At 42.5% G+C, this 16,523-nt stretch overlaps 1 protein-coding gene and 1 long non-coding RNA gene across 3 annotated transcripts in view; one reads left to right on the top strand and one right to left on the bottom strand.

Moving 5' to 3' along the window:
• The window catches only part of PDZRN3 (PDZ domain containing ring finger 3), a 230,744-nt gene that overhangs the window by 4,145 nt on the left and 210,076 nt on the right, over window positions 1–16,523 (bottom strand). For both annotated transcript variants that reach the window (XM_058563691.1, XM_058563700.1), the window contains 4 exons: window positions 15,317–15,404; window positions 5,295–5,393; window positions 3,655–3,717; window positions 1,816–1,917 (listed from right to left, as the gene is read on the bottom strand). In XM_058563691.1, the coding sequence (XP_058419674.1) occupies window positions 1,816–1,917; window positions 3,655–3,717; window positions 5,295–5,393; window positions 15,317–15,404 (352 nt within the window). The remainder of the gene's footprint in view (window positions 1–1,815; window positions 1,918–3,654; window positions 3,718–5,294; window positions 5,394–15,316; window positions 15,405–16,523) is intronic.
• Window positions 1–16,523, top strand: part of LOC131419046 (uncharacterized) — a 319,591-nt gene that overhangs the window by 242,879 nt on the left and 60,189 nt on the right. Inside the window, exon 2 of the long non-coding RNA XR_009223130.1 lies at window positions 3,842–4,068. This is a non-coding gene — a long non-coding RNA (uncharacterized LOC131419046). The remainder of the gene's footprint in view (window positions 1–3,841; window positions 4,069–16,523) is intronic.

Below are 16,523 nucleotides of genomic sequence, written 5' to 3'. Positions count from 1 at the left end.
AACTGGAACACAGCCACGCCCTGTCTCGACAACAACAGAGTCTAACCGTTGCAATAGAGACTATATGGCCCCCATAGCCAAACATTTACTGTTTGGCCCTTTAAGAAAAAGTTTGGTGACCCTGGGATGAGACAATTGCTGCATTCCTTGTGAGCTCAGGACGCTGCCATCTGTGATGAATCAGACACCCTTGATGCACTGTTCCCAGATTATTAAAGAGAATTACCCCACCAGATACTTGGCTAGAGCAAGTTAAAGTGGATCAAGAGCGCCACCCAGTACAAGTTCATGATCCCCTCCATGGAAGGAGTTACTGTCACCGACTAGGTGCCTGGAGAAACTCAAAGGTGGGTTTGGAAGCAACTAACTGTTTTCCCAAGTTGTTTCTTTTCCTTTGTATGTTAAGGAGATGTAACCACCAACCATCCTGAAACTGACCAAGCATCACCACAAGAGCTATGCCCATGACCTTTGCCTTATGCTTAATACTAAGATCTCGCCAGGAGGAGCTTAAGCCTCATTATGTGGGAGCATGTTCTCTTCCTAACCCTGTGCAAGCGAATACCTGCCTCTCCCTTTTGAATCTTCATTCCCCAACCGAAATAAAAGTTCCTGCTTCCCTTTGTTTGGGGACGCCGTGACTTTGGAAATGATTCCTCATGGCCTCCTATTTGCTGCAAATACACTTTACTTTGTGTTGTGAGACAACGTCCACTGGTGTAGATTCTTATTTAACTCACCAGGATGTGAGCCCACTTGGTTTGGTAACATTACCATGACCCAGTGGTTTCTGCGTCAGATTACTTGGCCCTGAATCCCTCTCTGCTCTGTCACTCTCTGGCCGCATCTCTCTGGGTAACTTGTGAAGCTCTGGGGAGGCTTAGCTGTTTGTAAGGTGCTCCTCACACGGCCTGGCACTCACTTATCAGGTGGTCACTAAGTGTTAGTCATTATTTATCAATGTTTCTTTCGTTTTTCTTTTTATAAACAAAAATTGTATTATGTTTAAGGTATACATCATGATGATTTGATATACATATACATAGTTAAATGATGACTACCATCAAGCTAATTAACACATCTCCTCAGAAGTTACCATTTTTTGGGTGAGGAGAGCAACTGAAATTTACTCTCTCAGCAAATTTCCAGTAGCCAATATGGTATTATTGACTATCATCATCATGCTGTACATTCCCTGCACTCTGCAGTTATGAATGACATCTGCACAGATCTAGGCTGGAACATTTGTCAGGCCTTGGAAAATCAAACATCTTGATAGTCATGACCCTGGCTGTGTTTTCCATTCTGTTTCCTTCTTTTCCTTCATTATGATCCCCGCATTAATGAACCTGCTGGGCCTACAGTGTAAATGCCAGAGTGGATGTCAACACCATCCTTAAGTGGTTAAAACATAAAACATTCCCGGGCCGGCCCGGTGGCGCAAGCGGTTAAGTGCGCGCGCTCCGCTGCGGCGGCCCGGGGTTCGCTGGTTCGGATCCCGGGCGTGCACCGACGCACTGCTTGGTAAGCCATGCTGTGGCGGCGTCCCATATAAAGTGGAGGAAGATGGGCACCGATGTTAGCCCAGGGCCGTCTTCCTCAGCTAAAAACGAGGAGGATTGGCGGATGTTAGCTCAGGGCTGATCTCCTCACAAAAAAAAAAAAAAAAAAAAAACATAAAACATTCCCTTTTCAGGGTACAAAGTGCCTTCAAGTTCAGATTCAATACTTGGGCAGTGTTCTGCAGGGCCATGGACTCAGGTTTATTGATTTCAGAAATACAGACCCAGCTTCACGTGCAGGAAGCCAGCTCACCTGGAGTTCGGGCCTTGCAATCAGCAAGGAAAAGTTCTTGTTTTCTTCACTGGTGAGAAGAGCCACAGCCTCTTCACGGTTCTGTACCTCTATCCCATTAATCTTAAAAAAAAAAAAAAAAAGTAGATGGGTGTGCAAAATAGCATAATTAAATTTTGCAAAATCACTTTATACTGTTTGTTTCGGGCCTGCATATGCCACCCACTCACGGCTGGCACATGGAGTTTCCATATAGCTTGAAAAGAATGCTGATTTTCAGAAGGAAAGGTCTTCCTCAGACTGGTCTACGAGAGAGCCTCCGTGGGTACAGTTCACGAGACAACTGTAAAGTGGAGGCTATGTCAACAGAAGTGGCTGGGACTCCAGATGGCAGCACCGAGAGAAATCACGGTGTTGAGAAGAGGGAACATCTAAGCAATTTAATTAGACGTGATATTCAGGCAGGAGTGTAAATGGAATATATGAAGGCATGACTATCGATATTTTCAGATACTATGGGAAAAAAAGGAAGGGACAGGTTTGATGTGAACATTATGGAAGTTGAGGAAAGTTGAGAAGGAAATGGAATTATACGGGCGTTTTTGTGTCCCCAGTTTGCCACTTGAACTTCTCTAGGCAGGACAGAAGGTCAAGTGGGAGGGGCTCTCTCACTCTCACACCTGATGACTCCCTTGCAGGATTTCTGCTGCTTGTCCTGGCACTGTTGAGCTCTGCTAGTCTGGAGGTCTGAGTCCCAGGGCAGATGATTCCTCTAGGGGACACAGCGATGGTCCCACTGAGCTGAAAGGTCAGCCTTCCACTTGACTCCTTATGCCAGTGAACCAACAGGCAGCAAAGGGGGTGACTCCCCTGGTTGGGGTGATCGATCGTGGTTCCCCAGGGGAAATGGGGTCGCTGTCACACAGTGAAGGCAGGGAGGGCCATGTAAGGAACCCAGTACTTCCATGCCCAATGGAAAATGCTAATAGAAAACTATAGCAACCAAACAAGGCAGTACTGCTGAGGATCCAGACCCTTCAAGAATGAAAGTTTGGGGCACTCCACCAGGTGAGGGACCCTGAGCAGCTGAGGTTTGGGTTGGAGTCTGGGGAAATGTAGAATAAGCAATGGAAAAAGAAACAAAAATTACTCATAGTGAATAAACAGTGGATTAGAAATGAGAAGAGGCAGAAGCTAAGCCTTGTAGGACACAGTGAACAGAAGACTCTCAATTTCTGTGAGATTAAAAAAGACTGTAGCTGAAAGTGAAACAAAGTGTCTCATTTTGACTTGAAAGAGCAACAAGGCTTAAGGTAAAGAAACTACTCTTAGAACCCATTCCACAAAACAGTTAAATACGGAGCCATGAAATTTAAAACACTTTGCAATCCATTTTACTGAATTTGCCAAAGATATTCCCATTTTCAGGACAAGAGCAAACTTGAAATACTTGGTCCAAAGTTAATCCTGCAGAGAAATCTAAAATGAGATTTATTCTGGTTCACGTTGCAAACTGTTGGCCTGATTTGGCCCAATGGTGTGTTGTCTTTGACTCAAAGAGAATTAAAGACAGGGAGGAGAGCTGGCTCATATTCTGTAAGGTGCTGGGGCAGCTGCCCTCCTTAGAGGGGGCGTTCTTTCTCCAGTTTGTCTCAGTCCTCACCACTCCCTGTTGCGTGTTATTTTCTAGAGCTTGTGCTTCATTCATTCATTCAACTTGTCTCACCTCACTACACATCTGATTTAGGGATCCGTGTTCTTTAACTTCTTCTGCATTGTCGACCCTCAAGCTATTATTAAAACTAGTTTGTTGTTTAGTGATAGGCAGAGGGCAAGGCCACAGGTCAGAAGCTGACCTACCTGGATAATGCGGTCTCCTTCTCGGATGCGCCCATCCTTGGCCGCGATGCTGTTAGGGTCGATCTGAAACATACAGCAGACATCTCAGCACTGAGTGGATAACTCAGACATGCATGAAAACAAACGACATCACTTTCCAAAGGCGCTAACATAGTCATGCTCATCCCTCTGTTTTTGTTTTGCACAGAAATAAACGAGACTTAGTACCTGCAAGGAGAGACAAACATGGATTCATCTGTTTCCAAGCTGTTTCTGGGGGATGTTCTTGGATTCCTGTGTGACAACCCTGTTACACAGCAGTGTGCAGAGACTGCTGACTTAGGGGATGGAGAGGCACAGCTGACTTTTGTTCCATGCACAGTAATGAAAATCAAAAGTGTCACCGACTGACTAGGCGCCTCGAGAAACTCAAAGGTGGGTTTGGAAGCAATTAACTGTTTTCCAAAGTTGTTTCTTTTCCTTTGTATGTTAAGGAGATGTAACCACCAACCATCCTGACACTGACCAAGCCTTGCCACAAGAGCTACGCTCATGACCTTTGCCTTATTTTTAATGCTAAGATCTCTCCAGGAGGAGCTTAGGCCTCATTATGTGGAAGCATGTTCTCCTGAGCCTGTGCAAGCCAATACCCAAAAAATACCCTTTCCAATATTCATTCCCCATCCAAAATAAAAGTTCCTGCTTCCCTTTGTCCAGGGACGCCATGAATTTGGAAATGATTCCTCATGGCCTCCTATTTGCTGCAAATACACTTTACTTTGTGAGACAACTCCCACTGGTGTAGAGCCTTATTTAACTCACCAGGAGGCGAGCCCACTTGGTTTAGTAAGAAAAGTGTGATGTAGAACAGGTTAAAGGGTACCCCTTCATTATGTTGACTAGCAACCATAGCTTGATTATTTTACCAAATGCTTATACTAAATTTTGGAAAACAACTTTAAAAATGACATGTCATAATTGAGACAAGTGGGACTCAATATGGGAGGGGCCCTAAAATGCAGCAATGATGGATCAACTTAAGCTTATACATCCAAAGGGATAATTATTAGGCCTAGTAGACACATCCCTTGGTTCATTCCATAGAGACAGATTTTATTTCCTGACAAAATTGGGTTTATGTGCTTACAAGGATAGGAGTGCATGGTAAAGTATCCATTAGTATCCACTAGTTGCTTTGCATTGTCTTTAGGAAGATCAAAACATCTTCCATCTATGTACTTGCAAGTTGCATTTAACTTACATGAATTCAACTATACACACTCCACCAAAAGAAAAAAAAAGAAAGAGATAAAGAAACACTTGAAAAAGTGTAAATGATTCCATCCACCATCCTATTCAATGAACATGAGATGGAAAATGTGAATCAGCTGTTCCCTCGGGGTTGAAAACACAAAACCATGTAAATGGTTCCATTTTATGGCTGATTTGCAGGCAGATTCTCGGGGGTAATTTTGTGTTGCCATTAGAACTTAACCCCCATGTAAAGATGTAACTCCATGGAGTGTGATGAAGGGGACAAAGAAATTTGTCTGTGTCTTTCCCAAGACTTCTCAATGAGCCAGAGTTATGGTTAACACATCAAAGAAAAAAAAACAACCTTTGGTCTTGATGTGATAGTTATAAGAAATTAGCCTTCATACCTCACTTATGTAAATCCCAATGTCATCTTCATCATCTGTCCGGTAGCACACGGTGAGGCCCAGCTTGTCCTGGCTGTTCATTCTGTAGAGATCCACTTCCTAGACAAAGAAAGGGTGGTCCCAGTGAGACTCCAGCAGGCAGTGAGAGCTGGGAGGACGGCAAATGCTTCAAAAATATTTTGTTTCCATGATGAACTGGATTTCTTTGCATTTGACTGTGTAGAGCAGTTAACTTACTAAACAAAAAGTGATTATGGACATGGGATCAATGCCCAGGGCATTTCTGACCTTTCAGTCAATATAAAGTCATTTTGAAAATAGTTATTTTATTGATCTCCCAAAAGAAAAATTACCTATATTTCACTCAGTGTCAAGACTTCTGGGGCAGGGCTTTTAAAAAGCATTCTTTCAATGTCTGCCACAAACAAGAATATTCCCATACCCCGAATCATCCAGCCATTTCAGTACAAATGTTTCCAATACGTTTGGTTAGATTATTTCACGTTGCATTCCCTTAATATTCACAGTAATAGAACTTGCAAACAGATTACACATAAATTGATACAAGAGAGGAGGGAAACGTGATAGTGTGCAATTAATGCTTTCCACAACAGCTGTGATATTTATAGTCAAGAAATTAGTTTCAGCTGCTATTATTGCAAATTAAATAAGATAAAAGCAAAGTGAGCCCAAATGCGGGACACATGAGCACAGGGAACACCAGTGGATTTGCCAATTAGTCTACACTTCAGAATGAAGTCAGAACTCTGAAAATTGTTGGAGCCTCGGGAGGAAGTTCTGTGGTTCTCTCCACCTACAGGTTCTCTGCATACCAGACTGGCCTCTCCAACCACAATGCCAACTATCCATGAAGGATTCTGCAGTACTGAGCTGCAGGCCTATCTGAAGGGCCACCTGGTAGTAGCACGAGATCCCTTGGTCTGGTTTTAGTGTCATCTGCTTGCCAGCCAGGAGGGTGGAGGGGCTCTGAGATGGGGTCTTTGAGCCACTGTCTCTGGGGACCATTTCCTTTCTCCAGGCTCTTCTCTGAGCACAGTGAGGATACAGTTGTCTTTGTGGCAGAGCTCAAAGTGGTTACGTAGCAGATACTTCCCGAACCCTCTCCCGTGAAAGGCAGGGTGCCCAACACCATGGACACTTTTCAGGCAGAACAGCAGCAGGTGCAAAGGCCCTGGGCCAGTAATGCCCAAGTCCTGTGTACAAGGAAGAGGGAGGTGGGAGCTCCGATTTTATTTCAACATCATGGGAACCCATGAAAAAGTTTTTGGTGAGGACTGCCACAATCGGACTATTTTCAGCAGTCTTTCTGGCTCACGTATGGAGTGTGATATGGTGGTGAAGAGTAGGGACCTATGTTCAGATCCCAACTCTACCTCTTTCTAGCAGCTTCATCATGGACTTATTACTATATCTAAGCCTGTCTCCTCACGAGTAAATGTCATCCTGCCACCTCAGGCAGGGTGAAGAGTCACTCAGATGACGCATGCAGAGCTCTCAGCACAGTGCCTGGCCCACAAAAGTCCACCGAAAATGGTAGTAGTTAATCACGTGCAGGTATGGTTACTCGCCTCAAGTCCCAGAAGTTGTTTGTAGCGGAGTGGGTACATTTCACACGCCCCCCTCAATAAGATTATTTTATATTCTGAACATTGATATGTTAATTAATTCAATGACTTCCTGATGACAGCTTTAGCAATATGGCAAATTTTCATGAAATGAAATCCCATTAATTTCTGATAATTTAGTTGAGTTGGATGGAAATTTCTTTCCTCATGTTTTGAGAAACAGATTAAGCAAATAGAGGGAGAATGAATTTACGGGCCATATTTAACCATGAGGGCAAATTCTTTCCAAATACTTTGGAATGACCATTTTGCATACCACAAATATACTAGTCACACATCATCCTCTTATGTTTCAAACAAGTCCCTCTCTCAGGTTACACTTGAATTGGTTATGGGTACAAGGAAAGACTTTCTCTGTTTTGGCGCTTCCTCACAGTTAGTGTGAATCAGTGGAATTTCATGATTGTTTGGGTCCAACTGCACAACTGCCGCCCAAATGCTGCCATGGAGCCCTGTGCTATCATGGTGGAAGCCAGTGCTTCTGGAACAGGTCCATGTGCAACCAAAGCAGAGAGAGAGAGAACTGGAAAGGTTGTAGGCAGAGAAATGAGTAAGACTGTAAATGTTGTGATATTACTTTTAACAGAATTAAAAATATAATACAGGTTATAGCTTTTTCTGAATAATCGACCACCAAGATGAATATCTCTTGAGTACAAATGATATCACAGTTCCACTGGGCTTTATTCCAATACCACTCAAAGTGTGCTTCAAAGTGTGGTTGTAAGGGAGTAAGTACAGAAATTGAGAGGAATGTTTAGGAACTAGGAACTTCTATAGCAGTTGGGCATTGTCATGATAACCAAGGGCAAGATTAGCAGACATGTCTCACTGACCAAGTTGTAGAGTGGTTCAGGTATTGCTGAACTCAAGGGGCAAGCTATATATGGGGTGAGCTATGTAGTCACACACAGTAAAACCACATATTGGTCATGTTGGTAATTAAACCACCCGGACAACCTGGTCCTCGTGGTTTTTCACTATTTACAGTGAAAACATGACTTTATAATAAACATCTAGAATTGAGGGCTCCATTTGAGAACCCAGGAAGGTGAAAAGTCTGGAAATCATGTCTTGGAAAAGAACAGCAGAATGTACTAGGGGTATCCAAGTAGGAAAAAGGAATGTGAACTGGAGGAAAGACTCATAAGGAACGTGACAGCTGAAGGTCTGCTATGTAAAAAGGGATTACATTTATTTGGCATAGTACCAAAAATGTAGGTGATCTGATATCTAAAGGGCTTAGTAAATGATTTTGATAAAAACCTAACATGAAAAGCATTTATACTCTATTTTTTGATCAATATTTTGATTGACAGATATTTGGAGAACGATTAAGCTATAAATGTGGACATTTGTTCATGTTGCTACTGGTGGGCTGATTTTTTTTCTGTACTTTTGCCTTCTGAATCTGCCAATTTCTTACAATAAACCTGTATTACTTTTATAACCAAGGAAAAAACTTCCTTAGAACAAAATGTCAGGCTGGAATGGAAGACATCCTAAAACATTTGTCACTTTAAAATATTTTCACCTGAATCACCAATAATTGAATCAAGGACCATATCATATGCTTTCCTTACTTATATGGTGCCATTAATCCCACATGTGGTTAGCAAATTAGTAATAGATTCCTCATAAATACTGTTTGGAATTATGTTACACACAATACATGATGGTTAAACTTTATGACATTTTTGCATGGGAGAGAAGGGGTTCTCATTGCCAGGTCTGTTTCCAGTTACTGATATTTTGAGCATACATGCTCTCTCCCTTATAGCAGAATGATGTAGAGCCCAACACTGCATTTAGCCTTTAAATCCCATTGCAAATCCTCCCAGGACTGACTGTCATGGGGACAGTCACAGTCTCACTTTGGCTGGATTTGACTGAAATACTGGAAAGGCCAAATTCCATCCTTGATGTGGATGGGAAGCCCAGGCCTGGCTCCAGCATGAGGCACACACTGTGTGTCAGGGCAGGGCATAGGGGGAGCCGACTCTAATCTGCAATACCTACCCTCAGTACATCAAAGCTTTCTCTTCATTCTTCACCGCTAATTCCACTTGGCTGTGAAGCAAAATTTTAGGACTTGATCTTTGAAACAGACTTAAGAATGGGAGTGTAATTCTAGTTTAAGGGCAGTCTTCTGGAAGCAGCTTTCTATCTTGCAAAAGGGCTGGTTTTAATAAAGGATGAGTGTTAGTGGATGAACAGATGCTGATAAAGCACATTTCATGTAATAATAAAGCAAATGGTATTCTGGAGTTTACTCCAGGTTTGTACTTGACATTGATGTGAGACAGGATGGTGTGTTACCTGGATCTTCTTACGAACTCTAAACAAAAGCTGGACAAGTTTCATGTAGAAGGTATATAGTATGACTTAGCTGTGGTCACTCAATTTCAAAGGATGGATCAACATCACAGAGATAGCCTGGTTGCTTATAGTTAAGCAAAGAGTGAACCATAAAAGGTTTTCAGAAGCTCTTGGAACATAACAATGTAAGAGCTGCTGCTGTCTTGGGATCTGTATAGATTTGGGTTTTACCTTGCTTGCTCATAAAGAAGATAAGGCAATAATAGTTGAATAGTGAATTGTGCAGTAAAAGCAGTGTCTAGCCTTATATACTGTGCACAGTAGGTACCTAATAAAACTGAATGAATGAGCCTGAGATCCCAAGGCAGACTCAAGATCCAAATGAAAAATAAGCTGGGCTCTGCCATTAACAAGCCAGGTTGCCTTGGGAAAGTCACTTTTCTCTGAAACTTCTCAGCTATTCTACAATTTTAGGACCAGACACAGGATTTTGGGGCTCAATGGAGATTACAATTCCTCGAACTTATTGGGTGGTTTGTACATTCTCAACATTTCATTCTGATTCTGAGCTAGAGGCAGAACCTTACGTAATTGAGCACATCACTGAAAGCACAGAGGTTATCAATACATATCTGTCTGTGATGATGGAGATAAGATTTCAAAGAAGACCAGTAATCAAACAGTTATGAATAATGTATTAGCATTATCTGGATTACCGCTCCCCCCACCATTGGTGTCCTGTTGCTTACTGGTCTAGATGGACTGTTGGATAAAAATGAACGGCTAAGCCTGACATTTCAGATGAAATTGAAAAGACAGTTCAATTAAGAGAATTAAGGTGGCCATTCCACCTTGGTGATTCAAGCTTTCTGTTTCAATGTCAGCTGCTTTAATCAGAGGGCATCCCAAAGACTCATTTCAATGGCTTATCCACTTGTAGGAAGACTAGTTACTGAAGCATAACTCTTTACCTTAGCAGTCCAGGACTACTGGGCATATTTCTTTACATTACCTCAACACTTTCTGTATCTATGCATGACACTCTGTAGGATGTAGAGATGTCTCTAAAAAGACTGCATTTTCCTTCAATGAAGGACCTTAAATTTGAGACAGGGTAATAAGACACTTATCCCTTCATTCAACAAGTGTTTATCGGGTGTCTGCTACATGTCAGACACTGTCTAGGCAGGAGGACTATAACAGTGAACGAGTTAGACAAGAGCCCAGGTCTCATGGAGCTTGTAGTGGGGGAGCTACACATTAAGTAGGACGTGGCACCATTGGGGGAGGAGTGTTTTAGACAGAGTGGTAGGGAAACTTTTCTGGAGGTGACATTTGGACAAAAGACTGAGCCAGGCTGAGCTATGCTAGGATCTGGGGGAAGTGCTGTGCAGGCTGAGCTAAGAGCAGGTGGTAGGACAAAGAATAGTCAAGTCCTGACGACAGTGGGAGAGTGGTGAGGAGGCCGACTCAGTGAGGGCAGGGCTGACCAGGGAAGGTTCCCTGGAGGAGCCCTTGTGCTCTGCCTTAAAGGCTAAAGAAAACCATTTAAATTGGCTGGGGCATCCTATATTATCTCCAGGACAGTTCCAACTCCCTTGTGATCTACTTAGGTTACTCTATGAAACGAAGTCTGAAGATCATTTTAGTCTCCCTGTTGAATTGTAGCTTTCCTTTCTTTTCTGGTCTCAGAATTACATCATCAGAACACAACATAGGTGATGGTAGCTTCACAGCTTGGCTAGGATGCTACTGATGAATCAACTGGGAAATTAAAACAACAGATTAAGGAAAAAGCCTTCTTCAGACATCTATTTTCTTTCTTAATTGCCTACAGGAAGATCTAGAGCCAGGTGTTCAGTACCTGAAAATTTATGGGTAATTATTTGGCTGCTCAACCCGTGGGTATACTCCTTTTAACTCTAAGTAGTTTCACAATAACAGGGATTTGACACTTACCTAAATATGATCATTTTGTGTGCTTTACGAGAGAGAACATCTGTTTTTCTCTGTGTATTTGCTTCAATAATATCCCAACACACTCATATTTTCCTCCTATATAACATCCATGGAACTAGTTATTTTTCAGAAGGTACAGACATTGATCTAATTCAACTTCAGTGATGAGCGGTGTGTTGAGATTGGACCCCTTACTCAAAACAAGCCTGTTCCTTCTGTAATCCAACCCCAGAGAGGGGGAATAAAACAGATGGAACCTACCAGAGACAGACTGTTGACTGTGCTAAGAAATCTTGTAGGAAGCAGGTAAGACAGGGATGTGCGAGACTCCCTGAAAACTGGGTCCGCTTTAGGAAACTCAGTTCCAGCAGTGGGGTTTTTTATTAACCTTCTTGAACTGCCCAGCCTACCTTCCAAAGACAGACCTCCGAAACAGAACAACACTGGAGGTACAGATACTGTTGTCTACTGGAGATTCTCTCCTGGTGAGCAGCTGCAGCAAGCTTCAGGAAGATTCTACCTGAGTCTTCACCTTGGAACTTTGGACGGGCTGTTCATCCAAAACCACCAGGTTCACTTTATGAGATGGTGCTTGGGTAACAGAAATAACCTGGGGACATCTCAACTGCTATGGACAAAAGTCCAGATGTGAAAGCAGCCTTCCTGCCTGGTATGAACTCATGGTACTATGTGATAACTCTTCAAAAGAGCTAGAGATGGAGAATGGCCATATTTTGGTTTTCTAGGAGATGAAAAGCTCACGTCTAATGATCTAATGGCTTATGAACCTCAAGGAATATGAAGTCCTTAAGAGCAGGCAGGATGGTGACTTCCTGATTTTGCATTTCTAGTGCCAAACAGTGTATTTAACATAATTGATGCTCAGTAAAAGCTGGTGAGTAGAAATGAAAATAAGCATGGATGTCAAGTCTCATGGCATCAAAGGTCTAAATTAACATACTTGACTAATTTTCTAAACACTTGGATCCTTTGCCTCTGCTTGTTATTCATAAAAAGAAGTCTTAGCACAGTTTCACATGTCTACATGGGCTCCGTCACTTCTAGTCCATATGACTTCACTCTGCATGGACAGTGTGGATATTAGAGACTTGGAGGAACATCTTTACACTATAGTGAACAAAACGCACAACCAAAGCCTTGCTGGCATGACCCAGGACAACAAGAGCAAATGGAACCCTGGACTTGTTTACCTGACCCCATGGCCTCTAGGTCAGGGCCCCTTCGACTTTAATGTGTGCCGAGGCACCTGGGGATCTTGTTAAAATGCAGATTCTGATTCTGTAAGTCTGAGGGCCAAGATTCTGCATTTCTCACAATCTCCCAGGTGATACTGCACAGGTCCCTAGACCACACTTTGAATAACAAGGTTTTAGGGAACTGTGTTAGAGTGGCTCCTCCTCCCAAAAGCAAGATGCTCTCAGGTAGTTCACACTGAGAAAGTTACGTCCTTTAAAACTCAGTTTAGGCTAGTCTTAACACTTCTTTAATATTAGCCAATCTCCTGAGAAAAAGAGAAAGAGGGCAGGAGGTAGTGGAGAGAACTGGCCCCAGGCTCCCAGCCCTCAGCAGGCACCAGCGACAGACACCAGGATTTAATAACACTGCCTTGTGTCCACTGCATTTATTGTACAGCACCTTCTGTGGATGGCAGTTGATGCTGCTTTTCTGCCTGAGGCAGTAATACAGCATTTCCTTTAAACAAAATTTACCTTAGTTTAAATGAGTTGAGTTAAAGGAAAACAGAAATAAAACAATGGTTCTAGTGGTATTCAGATATAACAAAAAAGTTGTAAGGCAGAATGGGCCAAACTGATTAGATATTGTGGGAGCTCTATGACCCTCCAGAAACTATATGCAAGCTCTTATAGACAGGAGCATTCTTCCAGGGAGAGACCATAGCTTCCATCAGATTCTTACAGGTGTTAGAAACTGAAATAGAACTAAAGAACCCACTGCTATAAAGTCAAGTTTAACTAAATACCAAAGACTTACAAAGTCTACACACTACTCCATAAATCTAGCTCCTGAGATATTTGATAGGTTTTTAAAGACCTCTAGTTTGTCATAGTTACAATGATCATCAAAAAGCAATGGTGTCATATAAAGATTATTAAATAGCCCTTCTTTCAAAGCAGTGTTCCACAGAACTCGAGAACTCTCCAAAAGTGTTTCAGAGAACTCTAGACTCAGGAAATGTTAACAGGTACTTAGCCAAAGAGAAGTTGTTACATCAAATAAACAGGTTTGGGTAATTCTGCCTACTGTATCCACTCTGTCCCCAGGGCATTTACCATGCTTATCAACATATTCAAGATTCTGACCAGTCCTCTACAAAAGAAACCTGTTTACTTTTGTTTAATCTGACATTTCCCAAACGTATTTGATCACGGAACCCCTTCTGCAAACACCATGTATTAACTTAAAAACTAGTGTCCTGGGGGAGTCATTGGCTGCTTCATGAACTAGCCCTGAAGTTGGGGAGATGGGACATTGTAAATCAGAGGCACAATCCTTAATCTTCTGAAAGGCAGAGGCTACATTTCCTGGAGCAATTACTGGATGGCAAGCACTTTGGTCTATGGTTGACAGCAAGCAGGAATAGTCTACAGCAGCTTTTATAGTTAGAATAATTGACATTCCAGTTTAGACCATATGCATTTAGGGAGAAATTTAGATTTTCAAAAAAATGTCATCGAGTCAGTCATGCCTCTAGTGCCAAATACAATGATTTGTCCACATCTGGCTGTAGGTGAGCAGCCAGTGAAGGCATTCACACACTTTTATCGATCCTCATCTTCTGCTTTGGAATAAAAACTCTTGGTAACTTTAAAGGAATACTTGAGGAACACAGCTGGTTTCTACTGTTCTGCTGCCTTTGTCACTACACAGGAACCTAATGCCACTTAACAACTCAGCAACCTCAGAAGCTTTGGTGGGGCAGCCCAGATTACACAGTGTTTGGCCATGAAATTGAATAAAATGTTAGTGGATTTTGCCTGGCTGACCTTCTGATTGTGCCAATGGGTTTACCCTTTAATATCAAGTATCTTTTTAAAAGGTGCCCTATTACCCTATTCTGTAAAATCAGCTTCAAAAAACGCTCTCGTATTTTTGAAAACACATTAAAATATGAAAGTGTTTTCCCAAAGTATAAATAAATACATCTTGAAAGTTGATTTTTCTCTATTTTCTATCACTCTTATTAAAAGGAAAATGAGGACTAGAACTCTGTGAACTGGTGTCCTCTGAATATTTTAAAACTTAGAGGTCAATTTGACATACAGCATCTAGAATCTTGAGTCATTCTGGCCTCAAATAACACTTGAGGAGAGTTATATATTTGCTTAATTTCTTCAAAATCAGTGTTAGAAAACTTTTCGCAAGTGAATCAGTGGGCAAACCTTTTTTTTTTGTTGGGCGTGGGCTTCCATCCACTTTATAATTTTTATAATTTTATTTATTTATTTTTTTTCCCCCAAAGCCCCAGTAGACAGTTGTATGTCATAGCTGCACATCCTTCTAGTTGCTGTATGTGGGACGCGGCCTCAGCATGGCCGGAGAAGGGGTGTGTCGGTGCGCGCCCAGGATCCGAACCCGGGCCGCCAGCAGTGGAGCACGTGCACTTAACCGCTAAGCCACGGGGCCGGCCCTCCATCCACTTTAATAATTTATCTACCTGTTCTTGAGCATCTGCCCTGAGTAAAAAATAGTGATGACTTAAAGAGCAGAAAGGTGAGGAAGCTTTCAGTAATTACAAGAATGCACGGATTTTAGAACTTGGCAGGAATAGATTATGTGAATTCAAAAATCCAGAAAAGGGCTTACTACCCTACCTTTTAAGTAATTTAAATAAAAAACCCTAAATTTCTGCCTTGGGATCTGATCATTAAGCTCTATCGTGGAGGGGGGTAGTAAAAGCTCAATGTGCCTTTCAAAGGGCATGAGTAAAAGTAGTTCTTTAAAGAAATCCACTAAAAGTGGATATTTCATGAGCATCCATAAACTAAATTTATGCTTATAGAGAACTTATTAGTCTTGATAATGACTCCTAAAATGAGACAAGGACGTTCTTCATACCTCCAGCTCCAGTTCCTCCCTGTCCATCTCCTGATGGATGCCTCCAATGTAGTCGTTTGGATCGTAGTACTCGTGGGCTGAGGGATGCCTGAAAAAAGACAAAAGATCTGTAAGGCCCTGCTTTCAGTTGTAAGTATCTGTTTTCCTCGACCCTGTCCTTAGTCCCAGCAGTGGCACGGCAGCAGTTGCCAGGGTCCAGGCACTATCATAGCTCGCACCTCTCTGGTCATGTTTCCCAGCACTGTCAGGACCCCCATTGTAACATTTCCACCATTTGCACTCAAGTCCGTTTGCTCTGGAAGGAGTTAAGATGCAGGGTGCGAGTGGGACTGGCTTTGTTGCTTCCAGTGACCATCCCCTAGCCCACTAGTTACGTGATTCAATAGGACTAATTTCTAACTCAGTCTCTGGGCAGGAGACTCACATTTACCACTTACCGCGTCACTGTTAGATTTTCTTTCTGGGGAGAAAAAGGCTTGGACTTTAGGCAACACTCGAAGACATGTGCAGGCCTCTGAGATCAGTTCAAAGAGCTGTGACTGAAACTGCTGTGCTATCATCTTGGACAGTGTCTTTTCAAACTTTTTTGACTGTACCCACAACAAGAAATATATCTGGCATCATAACCTAGTATGTACATACTTGTATGTAATGTATGCACATACATCAGTGCATAAAATGCATACGTGTATGTTTGTATACATGCACACACACAGCTGGGAGACTGAAAGCTTGTGTTTCTCTAGGACAACATAGGTGAAACAATTCACCGAACCCACCCCCTCTTTGGAAGTGTCATTAATGGAACTTCTGGAGCAAAGGCCGTGGGAATTATAACATGCTCAGTCAGTGGCTTTGAAAGTTGCGAGATGCGGGTGGAAAGCTTCAGCCTCTGAGTGTTTGGGGACCCAAACCTTCACGTTCTGAAAAGTCAGTGCAGCAATCAATGGGCTCTGGTCTTCCCTCCCAGGCACTTAGTTTTGAAACAACAGATCAGACATGAGTGGTCATTCAGACGAGGGCTGGCTTTCAATTTTCTGGACCCAGCAGGCAAATATGCTGCCTGCACTTAAGGGGCTTTTATCCTGAGGATGCTGCTGGAGGGCCTGGGCTTTCAAGCATCAAGTTAGCACTCCCCATTCAGTCCCAATGCACGCTCTCGCTGTCCTCTGACCTTGTAGCCAGAACCTGGAGAGGTCTGACCTCT

This window comes from Diceros bicornis, chromosome 2 (assembly GCF_020826845.1).
Source record: "Diceros bicornis minor isolate mBicDic1 chromosome 2, mDicBic1.mat.cur, whole genome shotgun sequence".
In the NCBI taxonomy this organism is placed as follows: Eukaryota; Metazoa; Chordata; class Mammalia; order Perissodactyla; family Rhinocerotidae; genus Diceros; species Diceros bicornis.
This window is presented reverse-complemented; position numbering and strand designations above follow the sequence as displayed.